The sequence below is a fragment of the Erythrolamprus reginae genome, chromosome 1 (assembly GCF_031021105.1).
Source record: "Erythrolamprus reginae isolate rEryReg1 chromosome 1, rEryReg1.hap1, whole genome shotgun sequence".
NCBI lineage: Eukaryota > Metazoa > Chordata > Lepidosauria > Squamata > Dipsadidae > Erythrolamprus > Erythrolamprus reginae.
The window spans coordinates 144,602,089-144,628,073 of record NC_091950.1 but is presented as its reverse complement, the minus strand read 5'-3'; the positions used below and the strand labels follow the sequence as shown (position 1 = coordinate 144,628,073).

General features: G+C 40.9%; 1 protein-coding gene across 1 annotated transcript; it reads right to left on the bottom strand.

Moving 5' to 3' along the window:
• Positions 1–350: 350 nt before the first annotated feature.
• ANKRD13D (ankyrin repeat domain 13D) lies at positions 351–25,752 on the bottom strand. The gene is made up of 15 exons (XM_070727703.1): positions 24,995–25,752; positions 21,744–21,879; positions 19,302–19,426; positions 16,750–16,795; positions 16,037–16,180; positions 15,744–15,933; positions 12,972–13,038; positions 12,764–12,845; positions 9,764–9,825; positions 9,420–9,550; positions 9,070–9,227; positions 8,403–8,561; positions 6,812–6,975; positions 6,229–6,308; positions 351–1,391 (listed from the first exon to the last, which is right to left on the bottom strand). The coding sequence occupies exons 1-15, from the start codon at positions 25,082–25,084 to the stop codon at positions 1,115–1,117; spliced, it is 1,911 nt and encodes a 636-aa protein (XP_070583804.1). The 5' UTR covers positions 25,085–25,752; the 3' UTR covers positions 351–1,114.
• Positions 25,753–25,985: the final 233 nt, after the last annotated feature.

Below are 25,985 nucleotides of genomic sequence, written 5' to 3'. Positions count from 1 at the left end.
TTGACTGAAGTTTTAATTCTTGAAGTATGACCATTTCCCCTTGTTCAGCTGAGTTCATAAAATGAAAGGTTATCAAACATGGAATTCTATGCATTTGGCTTGTTAGAAATGTTGCACAGACCTGTAATTCTTTGTGAACAATCCACTAATTCCTTCTTAAGAAATGCCACCACAGCATGATCATTCAAACCACAAACTGAGGTTTTTTTTTAAATAAACAAATCAGCTTGTTCAGTAATTTAAACATGATCACAAGTACCACAAACAGAGTGTCATATTATATTTGCACGAGAGCCACACAAACTGTGACCAAGGTAGTTGAAACTGAAGAAAGCTACCGAAAGCAGATGCTGGTTTCATGTTTTTTATTTAGTATTCCTGCTGCCCAGAGCTCCCCGTGCCTGGTCCTTAGACAGCAGGAGAAAACTGCTCAAGAGTGGACCCAGCTCTTCCCTTTAGACCCACTGGGTTCAGTTTTTAAAAAAGCACACACCTCTGCTCCCTTTCTAGTATATATCTTTAAAGATATAAATAAAATAAATTAAACACGGGAAGAGCAGCAGCTCATGATGAGGAAAGGGGAAAAAAGACAGGAATGAATATTATTCATCAAGCTGCAGCCTGATTTCAGTCTTACTGCAAATATCAATGCATTGAGCTCCTGGATCCCACCCTCTCTATTGCCCAAATCCCCAAGAGGCCAAAACCCATGCAAAGACAGAAGCTGCAACAGCAACCTCAAAAAGAAAAAAAAACCCTGCAAGCTCATCTGAAAAAGAGAAACATCTTCTTTGATTATTTTTCCATTCTTTTCTATCAGTTGCTGCTTCTTTTCTCTTACTCCCCCCTTCTCTGTGCTGTAGGAAACAATTCCTCCAATGAAGGATAAAGCGGTTAAAAAAAATGACAAGAAATAATATTAAAGGACGGAACCAAGTGAATCACGGGAAATGCAGAAGGTTCTGTCTTCTCACTTCCAGCCTGACCCCAACAGGAAAGGAGGTAAAGCATGGAACCCAACCCAACCCAAAATACAGTGGCAGCAAGGAGAATTAGGCTGGGTGGTGTGAGGCTTGAGCAAGGCCGAGGGACCCCTTGCCAGCAGGCTGGGATGCTACTTCTCTGTCAGAGAGAGCTGGAGGATTCGTTGCAGCTCCTCGTCTTCTTCACGGCATCGGCGGTCCCGTTCTTCCTGCTCCCTAGACGACAGCTCCATGGCCAAACGCAACTGCTCATCAAAGGTGGGGTAAGGTGGAGGCAAAGCGGAGGAACCGCTTCCATTGGTGCTGAGCGCTGGGTTGCCCTCCGGAGCAGGCACATCATTGCCACCGGCAGACTCCACAGGGGCCACGCCTGGCCCTGTCTGAAGGAACATGCTTTCTTGGATGGCCCTGAGGAGGAAGAGTTTATTGCAATCATGAGAAAGAGACACTTGAGTTGCTCTTCTGCTTGTTCACCAGCTGTACTCCAGCCCACCTTACTTAAAGGCCTTCAAATGTATCTCTGCCCATATTCTCATGTTAGCATTCAGATTGCCTGGCCCAATCTCGAATTTCTCTTTGCTCATACAACAATTACAAATGAGCCTCTGGCCACCAGTATGAACAAAGCAACGGGTCAGCTTTTAATTCAAGCTGTTTGCGCTGATTATATACTCTGTATGCAGACAACAACCTTCTGAATTTACTACGTATCCTAGGTAATTATGGGGCAACATTTTTGTCCTTGTAATAAACTCATGTTCCCACTATGGACAGATACTCCTCCCATTACACAAGTCTTTTTTTTTCAATGTTGTGATTTTTTTTAAAAGTATCCTCCTACTTCCAAATCAGAATGTGATTCATTTAATCAAGCACTTAAAACACAGTAGTTAATAGGACATGTCACTGAATTGATTCTATTTATCACAGAATATTTGCAAACTGACCTAGCAACATCTGGATATCCAAAGATATATATGTATGTGTGTGTGTGTGTGTGTGTGTGTGTGTGTGTGTGTGTGTGTATATATATATATATATATATATATATATATACAGTATGTCATATGTTTTTTTGCTGAATTTGAAAATTAAGGGAGACTAGGATAGATCTATTTCGGCCTTATTTTGGCCTCATCAGCTAGCCATACCCACTGGGACTTGAACCTGCAACCTTTGCCTTGTAAGGCACAGAATTATCCTCTAGGCTACAGTATCCAATCCCTTCAGTTCTGCACCCTTCAGCTCTGCACTATCTATATCTATCTATCTATCTATCTATCTATCTATCTATCTATCTATCTATCTATCTATCTATCTATCTATCTATAATAAAGCAATTTAGTATCTGCATTTGTTTATCTACACCTACCATCTATTCAGATGTTAATGTTGAGACAGCAGCTGCTATCTCAAACCTCTTTGCAAATACGTTGCAATTATATTTTTTACAATTCTTATCATAGGTGAAAGACAGGAGGCTGGGAAGACTGTACAGATAGTCCTCAACTTACAACAGTTTGGTTAATGACCATTCAAAGTTAGAACAGTATTGAAACTGTGAACGGTGACTTATGGCTGTTTTTCATTTACGACTGCTGCCATATCCCCACGATCATGTGATCAAAAATCAGATGCTTGACTCATATTGATGCCAGTTGTAACATCCTGGAATCATGTGATCACCTTTTGTGACTTTCTGACAAGAAAAGTCAATAAGGAAGCCAGGTTTACTTAACAACTGTGTTAATAACAACTGCAGCTATTCACTTATCAACTGTGGCAAGAAAGGTATTAAAATGGAGCAAAATTCACAACTGTCTCACTTAGCAACAGAAATTTGGGGCTCAATTGTGGTCATTAGCTGAGGACTACCTATATAGGAGCAAAAGAAGTGGGGCTTGAAGAATACTTGTGAGTATTAACGATTTTGTACAAAGGTTTTTATAAAATGCACTGTTTTCTTCCATGCACGGATCAAAACACCTGAAACCTTGAAGTCTCAGTTCAAGCATGGGCTGCTCCAAATTAGTTGAACTGTTCATGCAAAGTATTTTTGTACAGCACACCAGAAAAGAGCAGCTGATAAAAGCAGAGATAATATGGCGCAACAAAAAACAAACATTCTGGAGAAATTAAAAATCCTCTGGCTTTGAAAATACACAAACAAATTCAATAAGTAAACCTTCCAAGTGGGAGAACACTGACTTGATGGCGGCATCATTACCAGCTAGGTTTTTCCCCAGGTGCTAGCCACCTAATTTTGGATGGTAGAGCAACTAGAAAATGGGTTTAATCCATGGGCAGGGCCCATGTTAGAACAAGTGAACTTCAGGCCCAAAAGCTTTATGGATCTTTGCTTTGTGTTCAGAAGTAAATTGGAAGCCACTTAAGTTTTTAATCATTGGCACAATGTATCCCAGAACCTGAGTCTATTCTGCAGCTAAGCACGCATTATTTGGAATGAATGGCAGTTTGTGAAACCCTGCCACGTATAATACATAAAATATTTACATTTTACTCCCCTAGGTTGCGAAGTTTCCTTACACATAGAGTGGAAACCATATAGGTCTCCCACAACAATCTGAACTATAGGGGCAATTACAAATGGAATAATTTGATTTAGAATAGGAGGCTAAGTACTATCATTAGGCATATGTATCTGTTTCTTTTGTGCTGAATAAGATAAAGTGGAGTATTTCATCATCAAACCGTGTCCATTTTTTTCTATAGCTTTTCATGGGCTTGCTGCAAAACTCTAAGATTCACGGATTCAAAACTCTAAGATTGCTATTTACTGCATTTTCCCCAAGCGCTCCTGGATGCCTTTGGGAGTGTTCATGTCTATTTTCTTAAGATGCAGTAGCCTGCTGCTGAAATAATTACCAGAATAATTCCAGGGAGGAATAGCAAAAGATGGTTGTTTCTGCCATGAGGTTTCATCAGTCTTATATAGGTTACTGAACTGCATGCAGTAATGATAAAGAAGGCCTGTGGTTTCCTATTAAGTGCATTTAAAACTCAAAACAATTTGGAAAACAGCAACAGATCCGTACTACTTCTGTGCAGAAACTGCTGTGAAACGAATACTGCACACATCCTGGGTAGATCTGCAATTTTTTGCAAGATGAACTAGCAGAGCAACAGTGCAAATTAACACATTTTATTAAAAAACGAACCAAAGATGGGTTTCTGTCAGGCCAGGAATTTCCCTCCGCTCACCATTTATTACTAACTTAACAAATGCAATAATAAATTTAACAACTGTGACCAGAAAAGTCTTAAAATGGGGCAAACTCACTTAACAAATCTTTCACTTAGCAACAGAAATTTTGGGCTGTTGTGGTCATAAGTTGAGGACAATCTGTTTTTCATTAGCTGAGTTAAGAATATGCATGGGGAAAGCTATAGTACTCATGAATAAGAAAGCACAATTGGTGGGGGGTGTTTTAGCACATGAAATTCTTAGTTTATCCAGATGTATGTTGAATATACATGTAAATGAACTACAAATTCAACAAATTAAAAACAATGCAAATCAATAAAATCAGAAGTGGACATTCAATCAATGGAATCCTTTGCTGGTAACTACAACAGGCCCCCACTGCCATCCTTTACTGTATTTGCTTTTGATTAAATGATACACATTTCTAAGGGTTAAATAAAGGGAACAGCTTCTAAGTTCACGATCAGTTCTTCAGTAAATAAACATAATTTTAAGAAGTGTTCCAGGGAAAAGCAACCTGTTCTGTGGAATATGTCTATATTAATAACAAAAAAGATAGTAGGAGAGTTCATGCTCAATAGACAGGATGATATACCAAGTTAACATCCTTGCTTAAATCTGCCAGAAACAGAAGTAAAATACAGTATTAGGTTAAGTATAACCTAAAATGTTGGGAATGCAGCTTGATTGGGAAGCACTTACACAGTAAAAGAACGAAGCAAACTTTTTACTGTTTTCTTGGATGTAAATGTCAACCCAGCCATAGCAGTTTCTTTAAAAAAAATAAAACTTTTCAAAGGGCTATCAGAATTTGGTTATACACATGTTATTGTAAATAATAAAGCCCTTCATGGCACCGGACCAGATTATCTCAGGGACCGTCTTCTGCCGCACGAATCCCAGCAACCAGATAGGTCCCACAAAGTGGGTCTTCTCCAGGTCCCGTCAACTAAACAATGCCACTTGGCGGGACCCAGGGGAAGAGCCTTCTCTGTGGCGGCCCCGGCCCTCTGGAACCAACTCCCCCCCAGAGATTAGAATTGCCCCCACCCTCCTTGCCTTTCGCAAGCTACTTAAAACCCACCTCTGCTGCCAGGCATGGGGGAATTAAGATTCCTTCTCCCCCTAGGCCTTTACAATTGTATGTATGGTATGTTTGTATGTATGTTTGGTTTTTTATATTAAGGGGTTTTTTAATTCGCTTTTAGTATTGGATTATTACTGTATATTGTTTATGATTGCTGTTAGCCGCCCCGAGTTTTCGGAGAGGGGCGGCATATAAATCCAATAAAACTAAACTAAACTAAACTAATATTTCCCTAATTTAAAATATTTTATTAACATGTCATGAATTCAGGCTGTATTGGGCAAAGTAGCTCTATTGCCAGCAACTTTTTAAAGTGTTTATATAACCTGACTATTGCAGAGATAGCATGCCTCTTTCTCCTATTCACAGACTAAATGTATTTTTAAGATAATCACTCTTACCATGTGTGTAATAACTAAAAAGAAAGTATGATTCTTATTACAGGCCTAACAATTTTATGTGTAAGCAAATTTAGGGTACAAATTTTCCTTTAAGAAAAAAAAACCAGCCACAGTTCTACTGTCAATATCAGATTTCTCTTAAAACCAAACCAAACTAGTCATGCTAGTGGCATCCCAGAAGCCAGAATGAGCTAATGAACAAAATCTCTAATATCTGGGAAAGAAGTTTCCGTGCCCTACATAGTTCTTGTCCCTTTCCATGACTAGCAGAAGAAACCAGATAAATATACAGTATGTGGGGGAAAGTTTTGCTTTAAACTACATAATTATGAAGGAAAGGTGGAAAATTTAAACTAGGAGGATAGATATGCAATTGTCTTAATTCATGCAGTTCCTGGCTTCTTCTCACAACCAACTTCTGTTCTTGTAGTAGAAGCCACTGCTTCTATCACAATAAAAAAGAAACCGTGTCTGGCAGAATAGCTAGATATGTATGTAAATGGATGGTATGCATTTTACACAAATACTCACCGTTCCAATTGTAGTTCCTCATCATAGGTTGGCGGATTGGATCCTGGTCGTGTGTTGGTCAAAGCTTCCCAGATGGTAACCTAATAAAACATATGGAATGAAGAAATAAAACTAAAACAAGAGTTGGTATTATCCAGTAGTAGACAGCAATTGGAAATTTGTGGGGTATTATTTATTCATTCATTCATTCATTCATTCATTCATTCATTCATTCATTTATTGATTTGATTTCTATGCCACCCCTCTCCGAGGACTCGGGGCGGCTTTAACTAATTGATCCCGTGACTTGTTGAATAGTCTGAGTTCATGTTTAGCCTTAGGTCCCTCCAATCCCTGATTCATAATAAGCATTAAAAAGCACCAGTAAGACTAAGTTTAAATCGCCAGTGCTACATCTAAACTTATCAAAAACGAATGATCTCCAGTGACAGCATCTGGGGGTTTATTTGCTATGTTGTCCAACTTTTGTCTCGTACCACACAACCTTCTTAGACTACAGAGCCTGTTTTGAAGAACCAGTTAGACATACTTCTCTGCTAAATGAATACAAAGACTTTCCCACCATTGCTGCTCTCCCAATCACCTGATCTGTCTCTGTACCAGCATCCAGGAGACTCTGCTGAATGGCAAACTGGAGTAGGTCATCGTCCTCATCTCTCATGGGCTCGGTACGGCCTGCACCCAGCATTGTGTAGCCTTGGGGCACCTCAAATACAGATGGATCCACTTCACAGGGGAAAGGGTACACTAGAGGCAAGGAGAATAACATAACATAAGAGCCATGATGGCACAGTGGTTAGAACGCAGTACTGCAGGCTACTTCTGTGACTGTCGGCTGCCTGCAATTTGGCAGATCGAATCTCACTAGGCTCAAGGTCGACTGGGCCTTCCATCCTTCCGAGGTGGGTAAAATGAGAACCCAGATTGTTGTGGCAATATGCTGACTCTGTAAACCATTTAGAGAGGGCTGTAAAAGCACTGTGAAGTGGTATATAAGTCTAAGTGCTATTGCTGTAACAGTAATTACAACAGGGACTGGGAAAATAGCAATAGCTATATTACATAAAACAAGATAACAACATATAAAAAAGAACAACATAGTCTTAAGAGTCATTCTTTTAAACTAGTCTTTTCCAGGGCAAGCAATCTTTCAGCAGCTGTTCCATGATAAATATATATTTTTGATAGTTTTTGGAAGTAACGGTGATGTAATGTTACCACACGTGGGCAAGGCATAGATTGTCAGGAGGTTCCTTTGGGACTTGGGTTATTTTAGACAAAAAATATTTTGGGGAAGTTTAAACATTTTTTTAAAAACCAAGAGGAACATTCACACTTTTTTTTAATGAAAAATATTGGCACAATTTCTGATAATTTCTGGTATGGGTGTTACAGAAGCAGGGCCTAGGACCTGTCTGCAGTTTATGGGATACAGATTGCACAGCCTGTTTTATCCCTTCCTCTATTATTTCTTCAAATAATTCAGTATGGACTGTTGGACACATTATCTCTTCCAACTCCAAAAGCTTCTTTCCTCTTTCTCTTTATCCAGTTTTACCAAAATGTACATCACTGAAGCCATAGAAGTACTGGGCATAATTTTGACAAGGGCGCTATATAGAGCGCTGGTGAGACCACATTTGGAATACTGTGTTCAGTTCTGGAGACCTCACCTAGAAAAAGATATTGATAAAATTGAACGGGTCCAAAGATGGGCTACAAGAATGGTGGAATGTCTTAAGCATAAAACATATCAGGAAAGACTTAATGAACTCAATCTGTATAGTCTGGAGTACAGAAGGGAAAGGGGGGACATGATAGAAACACTTAAATATGTTAAAGGGTTAAATAAGGTTCAGGAGGGAAGTGTTTTTAATAGGAAAATGAACACAAGAACAAGGGGACACAATCTGAGGTTAGTTGGGGGAAAGATCAGAAGCAATGTGATAAAATATTATTTTACTGAAAGAGTCGTAGATGCTTGGAACAAACTTCCAGCTGACGTGGTTGGTAAATCCACAGTAACTGAATTTAAACAGTTGCCTGGGATAAACATATATCCATCCTAAGATAAAATACAGGAAACAGTATAAGGGCAGACTAGATTTCTGCCGTCAATATTCTATGTTTCTATGTTTCTAAGGGCTGTGCCTCTCTTTGGCCTTTGATCTTACCTTTAGTATTGCTGGCTGCCTCTGCCCCACCACTTGGTTCCTCGCTGCTAGCAGGGGATTCGGTAGGAGTACAGATCCGCACTGAGCTTAGTGGCTCATCACAGCCACACAAATTACTGAAAGTGATCCGGGCATTGAGCACATGGAAGAGAGGGATCTCTGAAAATGACAGGGAAAACTTACAGAAAAGGGAAAGAGAAGAATGAAAGGATGGGAACTATTTATTTTCAAGTCTCTTGCTCTTTTCATACAGAACCCATCAAAACATTATTAATAAGAATATAATGATGTAAAGAGTCCTAAACCTGGACTGGACCAAAAGCCATCTAGAGTAGCCAACATTCTACTCCTACAATGATTAACTAAATGCTTCTATAGATCAGATATGCAATAGACCCCTCCATTTTCTGTTTCTCAGTACCTGGTCTTCAGAAATAAATACCAGCAACCAATGATTTACATCCAACTCTGCCATACATCATTCCTGCTATGCTCCTGTTGCTACCTGCTCCCTCTGCCAACTTTGTCTTCTAGTTGCACATTACAATGGTTAGCACCATTACTTGCCACTCCCATTTTCATAGAATCATAGAGTTGGAAGGAACCTCCAGGGTCATCGGATCCAACCCCCTGGTCAATGAGCCAGTTTGTTTTGCATCTCTCTCACCGATTTTAACTGGGAAGCCAGGAGGTAACTTGAGGGTGATGAAATCACGTAACTTGGCAAAATGAGCATTGCTGATCGCCATCAGATCAATGATAGGTGTCACCTGCTCCACCAGGGAGAGGGGATGGTCCTCACAAAGCCACAGAGTGGCCTTGAACCTAGCAAATAAGGAACAAGTCAGTTTCTAGAACTTCGTTTTCTTTCATCTTAGCACACTAAATACAATAGCTGTCATGCTCACCCTTAAACATCTTCATTCTCACCCCACAAAAGCATCAATGCTAGCCTTTATGTTTTGCATCGAACATTGCATATGGGAATACCACACTACTTTTCCCATCTGCACTCACCTCTGAACTTTGTTGGACATCTCAATAGGGCGGCCAATATTACGGGACTCCAAGTTGAAGTTGGGGTCAAAGTATTCCTCAGGGGTAATAGATGTTGGGTTTGTGAGACTGGCTGATTGCAGCACAGGGGCCTGAAAAATGGGGAACAGGATCTACTCTAAACAAAGGATTCTAGCAATAATTGTAGATACCATATGAATACCAATTCTCACTCTCCACTAATCCCACCAAACTGATCCAGCTTAAGTCTCTTGTTGCTACCCTCCCTCCCTCCCCTTTCATGCAGATGCCTCAGCTATCACCCTTTCCCCCTTGCAGGGAAGGAATCTGACCCTGCTACATACCCCATTCTGGGCAGCATGCTGCTGGGCAATTCCTAGGAAGGACTGGAATGGAGTCTTGGAGCCTGTATAGTGAGGAAAGGACATCCAAAAGAGTAAGTCCTGTGTTTCTTCTCAAAGAAGAACTTCAGTTACAATCACCTATTTTTATCAGATGCTTATAATGTTTCTTTAAAACATTTCTATCCTATCTGTTAGTTACAGCGTTCAAGGTGGCATGCAGCATATAACTTGTGCTTTTGATAATTAAAATAAACATCCTGATGTACTAAACGCTTGCAGATAAAATAGTTTTTAGCGATAGCAGCCTTTGAACAAGAACAAAATACTACGGAAAAATGTCTTTTATTTCTACTAAAATAAGCATCTTCCTAAGTGAACACTTTTTAACATTATACTACAAGAGTTACATAGGACTGAAAATGAAGTGTGAACTGAGGCTCCTGCAATCTCCAAATATTAGCCTGGCCCCTAGCCACCCTTTTTTAGACCCTAGCAGCAGGAGACCACTGTGGAAAGAAATAAAATGAAAAATGTTTTCATTGGCCTGCCTGGTCTATAGCTAAGTTGTCCCCTCATGCAAGTCTTAAAACTATTCCATTGTGTGGAACAACTATGTGCTTTAATTTGCATTTCCCTCATTGAAAAAAGAGATGAGAGATATACACACAATTATTATTATTATTATTATTATTATTATTATTATTATTATTTATTGGAATTATTATTATTATTTATTGGATTTGTATGCCGCCCCTCTCCGTAGACTCAGGGCGGCTAACAACAATAATAACAACAACTGCATAATGCATTGAAACTTGGTATTTTTACTTCTTGTTGCAGAAAAGTCATGGGAAGAGCTTCATGTCACAAAACGCTTATATATGTCCCAATACTACTACAGGATATAAGAGCAGACATTCACTACTCACTTACTTTTTAAAATAAATAAATAAATTTAGAAGCTTCCCAAGATGATTCTGAGCTGCTTACACTTAAAATAAGAAAGCAGTAAAGAAGAACTTAAGCATCTGGATAGATTAAGTATCAACCAATCACCCAGGACCTTTCCAACATCCTATCCCGAGAAGAATAGCCAGGTTTTTAACAACTTGTGAAATGACATCAGGGAGAGAGGTAAACAAATCACCGGGGAGGTATAATTCCAGAAAGCAGACACTGCAATAGAGAAGTCAATGCCTCTGACAGATGGCATTGCTTGACCAAGGGTTCCTGAAGTACATGAACCCTACCGGATCTTATCAGATGAGCAACACAATAAGTCGTCTTGATAAAATATGGACCTATGTCTTAAAGGCTTTTTAGATGACCAATAAATACCGGTACTGCTCATGAAGCAGTAGTATCACCTGGGCATTTCAAAGCATGCCCATCAACTGTCTGGGATTTGAAGCCATTTGTAGCTTCTAAGTGCTGTTCAAAGGCAGCCTCAGTAGGATACATGGCAATACCTCAATATTTACCTAACTATACTCTCTCCTTACAGCAACAAGCATCTTATAAAATGCCAAAAGAATTTTGTCCATATTGGACAAATTGGGCAAGGCTATTTACTTATCTGCCTCACCTTTCCTCCAAGAAGCTAATTACCCATTTATTGCCCACTAATAAGAACCTGGTTGCAAGGATTGCTAAAATAGGGAATAGGCCAGGTGAGTGCAGGAAAGTAAATACTGCATGTAACTGTGGATAAACTTATCTGCAGATAAGTCAGCCCTAGAAATTTCAACCAGAATACCATGAAAAATGTGCCACCTGCAGATAAGCCATTCCTCAATTTTTAAACTGCAACGACAGGCAGGAAACTGCAAATTGTTATGTCGTCTTTTATAAAACCATGTGATTTTTAACGCGGAGATAGTCTTTAAAAACTCTGAGCTATGGTCTGCAGAGGAGCCAAAGCTAATTTTGGGTATATTTTGGAATTTAACATTCTCAGCTTATCCATTAATATATACTGTATACTTTCTTCAGAGCTCATTGGTATTTTCCCTAATTATAGAAAGGAATGATGAAGTATGCAAATTACTCATCTCGTTATATTGGCATAATTACTAGTATTCTGGAAGTCTAGCAACAAGAAAGCAGGAGCTTCTACAATAGCAAGATGGATCTGTTTTTCAACATGCATTCAATGCAAATACAGTTTTTGTCTCATTAAAAAAGTCTTAAAAACCTTTTAATAGTGTAATCCTGAATTATCTAAATGTGTAAGAGTAAATTGAATGCATTGTTAGTATAGAATCATATTTTTAATTACCTGAGAGTAAATTCCACCAAATTTATTATTTAAAAATGCCAGCAATGTTAGCTAGCGTTTAATTTTAATCTCTACACAATAGTCTGTTGTTTTAATACTGTACTAATTTATTTACTACTTCTATGAGGTTGCCTGGAATGAAAAGTACTATATAAATTTCATAAATAAATGAACAAATGAGAAATCAAGAATCACCTTGGAAGCCTTTCTGTGCATTTTATGTCAGAATTTAAAATTTATACCTTGTTTAAAAGACGCTACATCTACATTTCTGAGTGAGTTTCTTATTATTCGAAAGCCACAAAGACCAGCACCTATAATCTTGTTATTCAACAATCTTTCTTTCTAGACTGTTTTCTGGTTTTCCCTCCCCCACCCCACCGCCTTTACAATCTATTTTATCACAAGTAATAGAGCTATAAAGTTCATCAAGTTAGTCATTATCTCTCAGTCCAACGTATCTCACAGAGATGGAACACTGGACATAGCAGTGCTTTATTCAGTGTGTTCAATTTCTGGGAAAGGTATAGACATAATAAGTAAATGAAATATAAATATTCCATGTTGAATCTGCCGAGGAAAAGACAATAGAGGTCAAAGAACAGCTACTAGAGAGAGAGAATGACTAACTGGAAGTATCATGGGGAGAAATGATTTACAGCACAATAGACTGGTTAAGTAAACATGGGTTCGAAACCGGAAGTAGTACATGGGTGCTCTACCTTTGTTGCGTGTTTTGTCCTGGTCAGACAGGTGCTCGGTACGTGTTTTGGTGATAAGCTCCACATTGCTGGCACTGTAAACCTGGGGAAGCACAAACCCATTTACATTATTTGATTTCCATAAATACTGCTGATTAGAAATGCAGAAGATAAGCTAAATCTTGACATTTATGTTGGACAATTATATAAAGAAGACAGAGAATTGTACCTTGGCTTCATAACCACTGATTACTTCCATTTTCTCCGAGCGCCAGCCCCAGATGCCAGACTTGTTCCTGAATAGAAAGATATTCCTGAATCAAATACGACAATGGCCCAAATTTGCACATAGAACGGGTTCCTATTTCAGTCTAAATTCTTAAACTCTGTAGTGCTGAAATGATAAATCACTTTGTGTGATCTCCCCACAAAAAATAAAGTTATCATACTATGTTCTGACAGGATTCCCAATGTTATTTGGAGAAACTGGCGGTCAGCTTCATTAGGAGAGCAGAAGGGCATTTTGTTAGTATTCCAGCTGTTTCTGTGCAATCCCATAGTTGCACATCAAAAACTGAATCACTGTCAGAACTCTGGACTCTGCAAGTCATCTGGGGTTCTGGAAGTCACCTTAATTGTGCCCACAAAGCCAGTCACAATTCAAAGTATTGGTTATGACCTATAAAGCCCTTCATGGCACCGGACCAGATTACCTCAGGGACCGCCTTCTGCTGCACGAATCCCAGCGACCAGTTAGGTCCCACAGAGTGGGTCTTCTCCGGGTCCCATCAACCAAATAATGTCACTTGCCGGGACCCAGGGGAAGAGCCTTCTCTGTGGCGGCCCCAGCCCTCTGGAACCAACTCCCCCCAAGAGATTAGAATTGCCCCCACCCTCCTTGCCTTTCGTAAGCTGCTTAAAACCCACCTCTGCCGCCAGGCATGGGGAAACTGAGATACACTTTCCCCTTAGGCCTTTACAATTTTATGCATGGTATGTCTGTATGTATGATTGGTTTTTATATAATGGGTTTTTAACTGTTTTTAGTATTGGATTATTGTTATATACTGTTTTATTGCTGTTGTTAGCCGCCCCGAGTCTGCGGAGAGGGGCGGCATACAAATCCAATAAATAAATAAATAAAGCCTGTCAGACCATGTTCTTGCTCTGTCTTTGATGCATACCTAGCACAGCTGGATTGTTACCAGGATCTTTGTCACTATTTGACAACTTTATTAATGGGTAAGTTTACATAAAATCTTTTTTTATTTGAACTGCACTTCTTTTCTTGTTTCTAAAGGTAGATTTCTGGTGCCTATCTGTGCCCAGAACCTCTGGTGGATCTATGCTACCAGGATAACTTCTTGTCTGGCATTGTTTTTCATGACATTTGGATAGGGATGGCCTTCCTTTGCAGAAGGGAATGAACTGCTTGTCTCCTGGCCAAGTTTTGCAGAATTGCTGAGACATCATTGCTGCTGCATGTCAGCTCTGCCCATTTGTCTCAAAGTTCTCTCTCACATCCTGAACAATGGCTGTGCAGTGCAAGGAAATTCCAAGTGACATTGGCTTTTTCTTCCACCCCTTCCAATCCAGCCAGGACAGATGCATGGAAGCTGCTGGGCAGCAGACCGGACAGGAAAGGCCAGCCTAGAAAACATGTTGAGTGTTCAGCAAGGATGCCTTGTAGATGGCCAAAGAAGACTCATTGATGCCCTTGGAGCAGGGAGATATGGAAGTAACAAATCCTGAGGTCACCCTGGATAGAATGAGTTCTATCAGTTATACAATTTTGGTTGTACAAATCTGGATTGCAAACATGCAGATGGATCACTGCCAGTCATGCATTATTCTGCCTGGAGAAGCAGACAGTCAGTTCAAAACACCAAGTACCTCAGGAATGATATGACCCATAGTCTGAGAACCCCACAACTAAAAATATTAATTACATTATTATTATTATTATTATTAATAATAATAATTAATTAATTAATGGGCCTTCTCCGGGTCCCGTCAACTAAACAATGTCGGTTGGCGGGCCCCAGGGGAAGAGCCTTCTCTGTGGCGGCCCCGACTCTCTGGAACCAGCTCCCCCCAGAGATTAGAACTGCCCCTACCCTCTTCGCCTTTCGCAAACTCCTTAAAACCCACCTTTGTCGTCAGGCATGGGGGAACTGAGATATCTCCCCCGGGCCTATACAATTTATGTATGGTATGCTTGTGTGTATGTCTGTTTAATAATGGGGTTTTTTAATATTTTAAATTGTAAATTATTAGATTTGTTATAAACTGTTTTTATTGTGTTGTGAGCCGCCCTGAGTCTACGGAAAGGGGCGGCATACAAATCTAATAAATAATAATAATAATAATAATAATAATAATAATAATAATAATAATAATAATAATAATATTTGTATGCCGTCCCTCTCCATAGACTCGGGGCGGCTCACAATAGTGGCAAAACAATGTAATACAAATCTAATAATTTAAACTAAAAACCCATAATTTAAAAACATGCACACAACAATGTTAATGCACAAACAGACGGGGAACCTGCCTATGCCTTTACCTTTAAAAAGCCTTAACTAAGGAGACTAAGTGGTGTTTCCAGAGCAAGTATTTTCTTGCATAAGGAAACCGGATCTTCCAGTAACCAGACCACAGGCAAAAGAAGGGTGTCGAACTGTATTTTGTGGTAATAAACTTCAAGGCATTTCCAATATAAGGCTTCCTGCAAAAACTATTTAGTGCTCAAAGAATCAGAGAGACGTTCTTTCCAACTTGGGTCTCGCTTCAATTTTGATCTCCTCGGCTCCCGCTTATGGTATAAGAACATCAAGCATCATTACAGGATCAAAGCAAAATCTTCTGCAGTCTCTCCTGCTCTTGCTCCTCAACAATTGCCACACAGGGTCACTGTGTTCCTGCTCCTCCTGCACAACCGCCCCCCCTCATATATAGGCACTGAACAAAACATTCCCTTCTGCCTGCCAAAACTCACCGCTCGAAGGCAATATTCTTGGTATCAAGGTGGGTGGAGACAATAGGAGATGTGAGGCGGCTGGCAACATGTTCCTCCGAAGGCTGCATGGCAGCCAGCATCAGCTCGGGCTCATGCAAAGCTAGTGACAATGTCTCAGTGTACACAACCTGTTTGTCATGGTCAACTTCCATCACCACAGCATTCTCATCTAAATAACAGGGGGAGGAGAAAGAGGATGAAAATGCAATATGGACCACAACCACACATGTCATTGAGCATACGCCCATCTCCCAAGAAGGGTATATTCTGACCTTCGCCTTTAAAGATGTAGCTGCGCCGGCCCCGCTGCCAGGTCATGTGCTCAAAGCCCAGTAAGGTGGTGTCCACCCGCAGGTTTTCACCCCGCTTCCATACCCGATACACATCGCTTGGACATATTTTGGAGACAAGAGGCACTGCAGAGAGAGAGGAAGAGAATAAACAGAGGCATAAGGATCATTACCTGGAACAATTAAATAATGAGTCACATTTGTACAAAACTGTTCTTCCATGAAGGAATTACAGTATAGCCTCTTTAAAAGTAGGGTAAGATGAGACAGCAACATGCCTAAGAGTAAACAAGAGTAACAACAAATTTAATAGGTCTCTAAGGCATCTGCGTGGGACCTTCTCTACCTTCCAAATTTTCACTTAAAAACTTTGGAGCATTACTTGTATTAATGTGTTAAACCCCCCCTGGACGGACTGTCCATGGAAGAAGCCACTCAACTGACTGTGGAACAAGAGGCAGAATTCCTTTTTCACAAAACAAAGTGGGAGTCCATGTTCTCTGCCAACGCTGCACTTTTTTTGAAAGTTAATGGCCAAATCTATTCTGAAAAGTAATGGTAACAACCAAACAAGGAAGCTTCATTCCTTAGTTCAAACATTTTTCTGCAACTCCATCTTCTCCTGCCATCTTTTCTAGCTCATATTTATTTTTTCCCTTTAATCACAGAATTACTTGTCTGAAGTATTGACTTACCCCAGCTGGTAAACTCCCACTTCATTTCCACATAGAAGTCAGGGGCCTGAGGAAATGGAAAACTAATTCACTACAACACAGAAGTGAAATCAGTACACAAAAGAAAAAGGAACAGGAAGATACAACCTCTGTATGTTTTTCCTCTAAAACAGACAGGGCTTTAACACTATGACCAATCTTTTGTCAATGGGAGTATATTATGCAATTAGGTTTAGCAACCAGCAAGGCCAAAAATATTTCAAAAGACATTGAAGAAGAAAGGGTTGATGTTTTCAGCAATTCACAGCAATTACAGTGGTACCTCATGATACGAACCCCTCGTCTTACGAACAACCCGAGATACGAACCCAGGGTTCAGAAATTTTTTGCCTCTTCTTACGAACTTTTTCCTTCTTACGAACCCGCTGCCGCCGAGAAGCCCCGCTGCCCGGCTGTCGCTTTTTGAAACAGCCAGGGGGCTTCCCAGCGTCCTCCTGAACACGAACCCGGAAGTTCAGGTTTGGCGTTCAGGTTCAGGAGGACGCTGGGAAGCCCCCCAGCTGTTTTAAAGGTGACAGCCGGGCGGCGGGGCTTCCCAGCAGCCTCCCGAACCCGAACTTTTGCCGAACTTCCAGGTTCGGCATTCGGGAGGCCGCTGGGAAGCCCCGCCGCCCAGCTGTCACCTTTTAAAACAGCCGGGGGGCTTCTCGGCAGCCTCCCGAACGCCGAACCCGGAAGTTCGGGTTTGGCATTCGGGTTCAGGAGGACGCTGAGAAGCCCCCTGGCTATTTCAAAAGGTGACAGCCGGGTGGCGGCGGTTTTTTGCGGGGGTGGTGGTTCGTTTTACGGATTAATTGATTTTACATTGTTTCCTATGGGAAACAATGTTTCGTCTTACTAACTTTTCGTCTTACGAACCTCCCCCTGGAACCAATTAGGTTCGTAAGACGAGGTATTACTGTACTTCTGAAATTCTGAAAGTGTGCTGTTCAAATGTACTTCCTACAAATTAATATGGCAAAGAAATAGTTGTATCACTGTACAGTATATAATATTAATACAATTTCTTCAGACAGAAATAAAGGATTTAAATGTTAACTGCAAGTAGTCCTCCACTTACAAGGAGTTGTTTAACAACTGCTCAGTTATGATGGAATTGAAAAAGGTTACTTACAACTTGTCCTCAACATTGTAACTATCACATCACCTCTGCAGTCATACAATTGCATTTTGTGCACTAGGCAGTTGGCTCATGTTTATAACCAGAAGCAGCATCCCAGGATTATATGATTGTGTTTTGTAATGTTTTTTGCCATTTTCAAGCAAAAAAGCAGTGCCCATTGGATAAACTGGATTCAGACTTATAACTATGATTCACTTAATGACTGCAATAACTCACATAAAAACAAGACCGGTGACATATGGTGAGTCAGTTTACAACTGCAACAACTTACAAACAATATCCCAGGCTCAGTTGTTGTCATACATTGGGGACTACAGTGGTACCTCTACTTACGAACTTAATTCATTCCTTGACCAGGTTCTTAAATAGAAAAGTTTGTAAGAAGAAGTTTTTCCCATAGGAATCAATGTAAAAGCAAATAATGCGTGCAATTGGGGAAACCACAGGGAGGGTGGAGACCCTGTTTCTTCCCAGGAGATTCCTAGAGAGGCCCCACAGAGGCTTCTCCCCACCTTTTCCGGTCCCGTTTCCTCCCAGGAGATTCCTAGAGAGGCCCCACAGAGGCTTCTTCCCACCTTTTCCAGCCCTGTTTCCTCCCAGGAGATCCTAGAGAGACCCCACAGAGGCTTCTCCCTGCCTTTTCAAATTACAGTTTTGGAGGCTCGGGTTTGTAAGTGGAAAATGGTTCTTGAGAAGAGACAAAAAAATCTTGAACACCCGGTTCTTATCTAGAAAAGTTCATAAGTAGAGGCGTTCTTAAGTAGAGGTACCATTGTACTTGTATTTGTATTTAGACCCATGATGGTGAACCTATGACACCCATGTCAGAGGTGGCACGCAGAGCCCTTTCTGGTTTCTGGCCAGCTGGTCTTTGCAGGCACTAGAGTGTCCTAAAATGGCCAAACAATAGGCATATGCATACCAGAAACCCGAGGACCAGCTGGCGTGCACGCGCATGAGCACCAGTCAGCCAGTCTTCAGGTTTCCGGTGCTCCACCGTGCACACATGTCCGTACATGCATGCATGTTCTGGTTTGGGCACTTGGTGCCAAAAAAGTTCACCATCACTGATCTAGATTACTGTTTTTTTACACCAAATGGAGCTAGATCTTTAGAAAAACAGAAGAACAATCCATAAGAACAGATTTCTCTAAATATATGTTCTTCCAAAGTGCAAGATTGCATCTCTCATAATACAAGCCAACATGTTTTCCCGAGAGGCGCCAAATTGAGGAAAGCTGCGTAAGAAATTGTTTGACAAGGTTTAATTTCCTCCTCTTCACAACTTTTGACAAAGCCAGAAGATGGATATCGCAAAATAAATATTTGCAGATCTCAAAAGAGAATGGAAAATACTCCAATTCATCTGGAAGATTATATTAATACATACTCTGCGTAGTTTGTTGAGTAATTCTGGAATACCAGCCAATCGCCGTGTGGCACGCTGGTAATCACGATATTGGAGAACCAACTGTACCATCTCTGGATCTCCAGTGCTTACAGCTTCTTGAAGGACTAGATGCCAGGGAAAGAGTGTAAGGAAACAATAAGTATCTAGCTTCTTGGATCTTCCTTCTGTTTCATCATGCCCTCTACCTTATCTCTAAAACCAGAGGAATTCTATTCTCACATCCAATTAGCAGAATCAGATTCAACCTCTTTGTTTATTTGTATCTTTATCTATCAAAAGGAAATAACTGCTAGAAGAACTAGAACTATGCTTATTTATGTCAACAGTGCAAGGTTCTGGGAACCTGAGCAGAAAGAGTAGGAAAGGTAATACCAAGAAAACTGCACACAGTGGAAAGCCTACTCTTCTATCTGCAACTTAAATATTCCATTAGTAGAAGGTGACATCTAAGCTGACACAAAACACATGCAATTGTGATGAAACTTGCCTATTTGGTAGATTTCGCAATGAAATCTGTTGAAGTATGAAGATATCCTTGCTGAATATATTTGGTGTTGACAATTTGGTTTTTTTAGTGACGATGAATGTTATTATTTGCCCATGTTAAAGATATAAATCAGCATTAGATGGCTTGGCAAGAATGTCTCACTGAAGTGTATTGCCGTTAATTTATCACCAACTTCTGCACTGGTTGGACATGTACTTGGTTAAGTCATTTTTCTCCTTAAAAGAGAAATCTAAATTTTCTCAGAAGGTTCCAACACTAACATAATCCCATTTATTGCTAATTTATATCATGATGTTTCTGGAAACATTTTATTTATTTATTTGGACTTATATGCCGCCCTACTCCCAAAGGATCCTGGGCAGCTTACAACCAAATACACATAAAATGTAATATAACACACACACACATACCCAAAAAAAGAAAAAAACAGTTCAAAACAATTTAAAACCAGCAATTAACAATTAAAACAGTTTAAAAAACCACAATGCATGTCTTTCCTGATTGGAACCCAATGGCGTGCCATCTGATTATTATTGGTAGTAGTATTGCTTTAATCTGTATAGCTTTGGTTTTTATGTTTCTGCTTCACATTATTTGCTTTTCATAGCAGATAATTAAAAAAAATAAAATTAAAACCTAGAGTGATTAACAATTAGACATGTAAGTTATCCTTGACTTACAACAATTTATTTGGTGCCATTCGAAATTACAGAAAAAAATGAGTTATGGTCCTTTTTCACACTTACGATTATTGCAACATCCCCGTGATTATGTGATCAAAATTCAGACACTTGGCAACTGACCCATACTTATGACAGTTGCAGTGTTCCAGGATCATGTGATCACCTTCTGCAAGCTTTCCTTTGCAAGCAGTCATTGGGGAAGCCAAATTCAATTAACAAATGTGTTACTAACTTAACTACAGTGATTCACTTAACAACTGTGGCAGGAAAGGTCACAACATGGGGCAAAATTCACTTAACAACTGTCTCGCTTAACAATAGAAATTTTGGGCTCAACTGTGGTAGCAAATCAAAAGGCCACCTTTGGCAGTCTTCAAAAACAAATACACAATAAGAAGTGCTTATGGTCATCTGAAAGAGACATTTGGATAAGCTTGTCCTTTGCTAGAAACAAATGTGAAAGATAAGCAACTGTCCAGAGGCTTGAAGGAAGTGAGGCTTTACTGTCTCATGAGAAAACAATTTATTTATTTAAATTTATAAGCCGCCCCTCTCCTGACAGACTCAGGGTGGCGTACAACAATAAAACCAAATACTGTACAAAATTTTAAACCCCAGTATTAAAAAGCATTCATCCATCTATAATTCATGCTACTGGCCGGAGTAGAGTGTTGTCGCACCGGGTGGGGGCAGTGCAAATCTCTGGGGGGAGTTGATTACAGAGGACCAGAGCTGCCACAGAGAAGGCCTTCCCCTGCGGTCCGGCCAGTCAGCATTGCTTGGCTGATGGGACCCGGAGAAGGCCAACCTTGGTTTCCATCCTTCACTGTCTAATCCTCACAGCAGACCAGATGTCACCAGTCCTTAATTGTTCCATAGTTTTGCCTTCCTCTTTCCAACTTTCAATCCTTTCTAATTTTCTACTTTTCCCTGCCCACCATGTAAGAAATTATTTTATTTTTAAAACAAATCCTGGAGCCCATTTTATCTATTTGATTCACTTCCATGCTCCCCATTTGATAATTTGTCCCCAAATATTTTAAGTGCTGTAGGCTGGGAAATATGCATACCTAACAAGCAAAAAAACCTAACTGTTTTTCACACTGCTCAGTAGGGTTTTTTTTCCAAACTTGTGCAAACTAACAATCTTTTGTCACAGAAGCCAAGAAGTAAAGGAGGCACATTTTAGATCCTTTATCAATACAGACTTTCATCTACGGTATGTCCTACCTGTCCAACCATTGGCATTTTCCTGACCCACACTGGCATTGTGTCGCAGCAGCACACGGACAGATTCCAAATTCCCAAGGGACACTGCCAATTCCAGAGGTGTTCGGCCACGTGGGTCAAGCATTTCAATATCATGCTGCAAAAGAATCAGAAGATTAATAATATGGATAAGAAATATTTTGCAAGTAAGACAAGCATAGTTTTTAACTGCAACTGCAAGTTCAATCAATTTTCAGTGCTGGGATTCAGTCTTGCGAATAGCCTTGTCCAAAGATCTTCTGTTTAAAGAATGCCATTCAGCCAGCACTTGTTCTTAGATACTGCACTTCTTTATCTCTAAGACCATCCAGGACTAGGTATAATTCATATAATTAACTGAACTGACACAAAGATCAATAGTAGGAATTCTAATATACAGTAGTTTTATCCAGTAGATGAAGGAGTGGAGAACCAACATTGGTGTTTAATATAAATTAGTGCCTACAGTGGTATTTCAGCCCATGAATTGTTTTGTACTGGTATTCAGTTCTGACTTCCTGATGAAAGAGTCTTGTAATTTTGTCTTCCAGAGTTTCATTATTATAAAGGCAGTCATCCACACCAACAATCTTTCTTTCCTTCTCACAAAAGGGACCAAGATCAACCCAATTCAATTTGCTTTCTTATGACAGAAGATATATACCTACTTACACAGTAAATAAAAAATAAGAAACAAAAATAAAGAGAAAACATGTTTTTGAGCAGTGTAGTTAAAATTATTTAGAGGAGGTTAATTTAATAAACATCCATCCTACATAATCTAATGTAGGAATTATAGGCAGTGTTCTCTCTAAATTTTTTTTGGGGTGGGTGGAAAAGTATAGTGTCTGAGCAACAGTCCCTTCGGGACTGGGCGACACAGAAATAATAATAAAATTTCCCTCTCGGCTTCTGGGCAGGTTTGGAAAACTCTGAGTTGTTGATGAGTTTTAAGTGAGCGATTCCTCACTGCTCAGCTTAGAGGGAACTATGATTATAGGTAGTCTTTTTTAACTAGTTATTTGTAATTCATTAGTGGGAAAATATGTTGGGGAGAAAGCATAGAATTGTAGAGCTGGAAGATACTTGAGAAAGAATCTATTCCAGCCTTGTTTCAATGAAGGCTGCAACTACTGCAACTTTGAGAAACTTTCATCCAGCTCAGCTTAAAAATGAACGTTGAGGGGGCAGAAACTGTTGCTCCATGGTATAAATTTTTCAGAGATATTTGACTCACTAATGGATGAACCTCACATTACCAATTAAATTCAAAGAGAATACGCAGGTTGAACCACTAAATACCTCACACCCATTTTACATAGGATGGATGGATGGATGGATGGATGGATGGAAAAGAAAAACATCACTTCTACTTAAAATCATTTGTCATCTATAGAGAACTTGTTACTCTGTACTGACCTAGTATTCCCAATATGATATGCTATGCTCTCTTAAAAGCTCTTCTTCAGAATTTCCACATTTGTAAGAGATAAGGAGTGGGGGAAAAACAATGGATAAACAGGACAAAGCCTTTAGCACCATGTTTATAAACTTCCAGAAGTATCTGGATGGCTAAATGACTCTAAATATTATTTTTCCAAAATTCACTTTCCAGATGCTCCAAATAATTTCCTCTTTTTCTTTCAGAAAAACAATGGGTAGGATTTTTTTTACTTCCTGAAATTATCATCATTTCATAGCATAGACCTTTAAAAACTCAAATGAATTGACCCCATTTTTGTCTCAGTTCCAAAACGATATAACACATAGTCCAGGTGTTCTAGTGGTACTGTCTTCTTTGTTGTAATCTCCAGGTAGAAAAGCAAATATATAAAAGTAGCAGGAATAACAAACTGAGACTGTCTATCTCTATAATTCTTTTGTAACACAAGTGCCTGTCCAATGCATGATGTTAATCTGCGGGACAAACAGGAAGTGAAATCTGCAAAGCATTTTTGATAATGCTAAACAATGGACTGGAGAAAGCACAAAAAAGCACATGCTCAAATAGCCTATATTAAAAAAATAGTGAAAGGAAGATTTTCAGCAATGGCTTATAGAAACTTTTAGAGTCATCCATACATCCCTGAGTAGTGTATATATAATAGTAATTTATTTTTATTTTATTTTATTTTATTTATTTAGACTTTTAAGCCACCCAACTCCTTGCAGACTCTGGGCGGCATACAGTAATGAGCACCATAATGACAACTATGGTTGAATATCACTGTAAGTCCTAGTGTGAAGTTTTCATTTTATTTAAGTATAGAAATGGCCAAAGAAACAGCAGTCAACTGGGTACACATCTGCTTAAGTTTAATAATATTTTATCCTTTACCAAAATGGTGGTCATTTATACATTGTTGTCCTGAATAAAAAGTTGAAATGGGAATGAGAATAGGAAAAGCTTGCCCTCTACACCAGGCGATGTTATAATCATAAGCATGGCAGAGGCATTGTACGCCAACTACATGGGATCCTTAGGGAAGTTTGCCTTCCTATATATACCCTGCCTCCAGAGTAAATAGGACTGAAGGAATGCTAGACTGTGGGATTTCAAGCTGAGTGCCAAAAAGAAGGAGGAGTCATTTCTTAGAAGTGCCTATTGTTAAGGTAAGGTCTAGTATGCGGGGATTTCCAAATGAAATGTGGCTTGATCTACATAACTATCCTTCACACTGCTCCTTGGGTTGTAATGGAGAGGAAGGAAGGAGAGTTCTGAGAAATAATGGAGAGGCAGCACCAGGGTTAATAATATGAATATGAATATAATTTAACATAATAATATAATACAATATTATAATATATAATATAATATAACATATTATAATATAATAACAGAGTTGGAAGGGACCTTGGAGATCTTCTAGTCCAACCTCCCACGCTTAGGCAGTTGTTACACCGAGGCTGAGGGAACGAGTGATTCCCAACTACTATCTGGAAATATTCGTCGGACATTTTCCATGCCAGGAAGGAGGAAGAGGGGGAGATTCATTAGAAGCGGCGGGTTGCAAGTGAAATCTAGATTTGGATGTAGCCATCTCGGGAATTAGGGCCACATCACAGGCCTCGTTCACTGTCCCCAACCCTGAGGATGAAACGGGGGAGGCAGAAGCTCCTCCAGGCTCTCTCCATCACATCCCCTCGGCTCGGGCTGAGAGGGAAAGGCAGACTGGGCTGGGCAGAAAAAAACAGACGTCCGGTGCCGGGGAGGGGGAGGGGGCTCCGCGTACCTGTCCCTTGCGCAGCTCGCTGTCCAGCGCCTGGTGCCGGTTGTGCCAGACGAGCAGGTGCAGAGGGAAGGCGTCTGCGATGCGGGCCATCCCGTCACCATGTCCCCCCGCGCCTGGCCGGGTCTCCGCTCCGGTCCCTCTCTGGCCGAGGCCTTCCCGGGTGACGGATACCCAGCCGCCAGCAGCAGGAGCAGCGGCACTTCCCGTCCTGCTCGCCTCTGCGCTGGGGGCCCCCGCTGCGGTGGCGGAGGCGCCGCCGAGAGGCGAGGCGAGGCGAGGCGAGGGAGGGGCGCCGCGCGAGGCCTGGCCGGGGTACGCTTTGCGGCTCCCGAGGTCGACCCAGAGCCAGAAGAGCGGCGGGGTTGGCAAAGAAGGGGCGGGCCTCCAAGGCGCAGGGAGGAGACAAGCCGGTTGGGGTGTGCGGAAACCTGGCCCAGGCTGGGCACTTTTTCCGGCCTGGCTCTCTCGGCGCCAGCCCACGCGAGAGGAAGGCGCTCGCCTCGGAGGGTTTTGGGCGGCAGCGAACGGCAACCTCCCCCCACCTCCCCGTGCGTCACCGCCGCCTGCAACCGTAGGGACCCGGGCAGCGGACTTTAGAGAGGCCGGCTCAATGCTCCCGGGGTGTCCCCCTCGCTTTCCCCAGTTCCGCTTCCCCTAACGCGGGAGAGTGAAAAAAGAAACGGCGGTGCGTCGGTGGGTTCGCTGGCTGCGAGGCGCGGGCGGGTTGGGCGGCCAGCCCTTTTTCCTTGCCTGACTGCAATAATGCATTAGATTTTACGCGCGGGAGGGGGGTGAATGGATAGAGAGCATTGCTTGCTCAGGGTCGTTTCTCGTTTACCGCAGCGGTTCGTTTCTACGGCGCGTTTTAGCCTCCAGAAAGGAAGCGTCTCGTCAAAGGCTCCAGTTTGTGGAACGGGGGTGGGGGGGTAGAAAAAAAGGAGGCATTTGAGCATGTGCAAAATGCCTTTACTTCGGCAGAGAATGCAGTACT

Coding starts and splice junctions, on each gene's coding strand:
- ANKRD13D (XM_070727703.1), bottom strand. CDS start 25,084: ATGGCCCGCATCGCAGACGCCTTCCCTCTGCACCTGCTCGTCTGGCAC. Junction 19,427..21,743: donor AAATGCCAATGGTTGGACAG/GTAGGACATACC, acceptor CCTGGCATCTAG/TCCTTCAAGAAGCTGTAAGC. Junction 15,934..16,036: donor CTACATCTTTAAAGGCGAAG/GTCAGAATATAC, acceptor CCTGTTATTTAG/ATGAGAATGCTGTGGTGATG.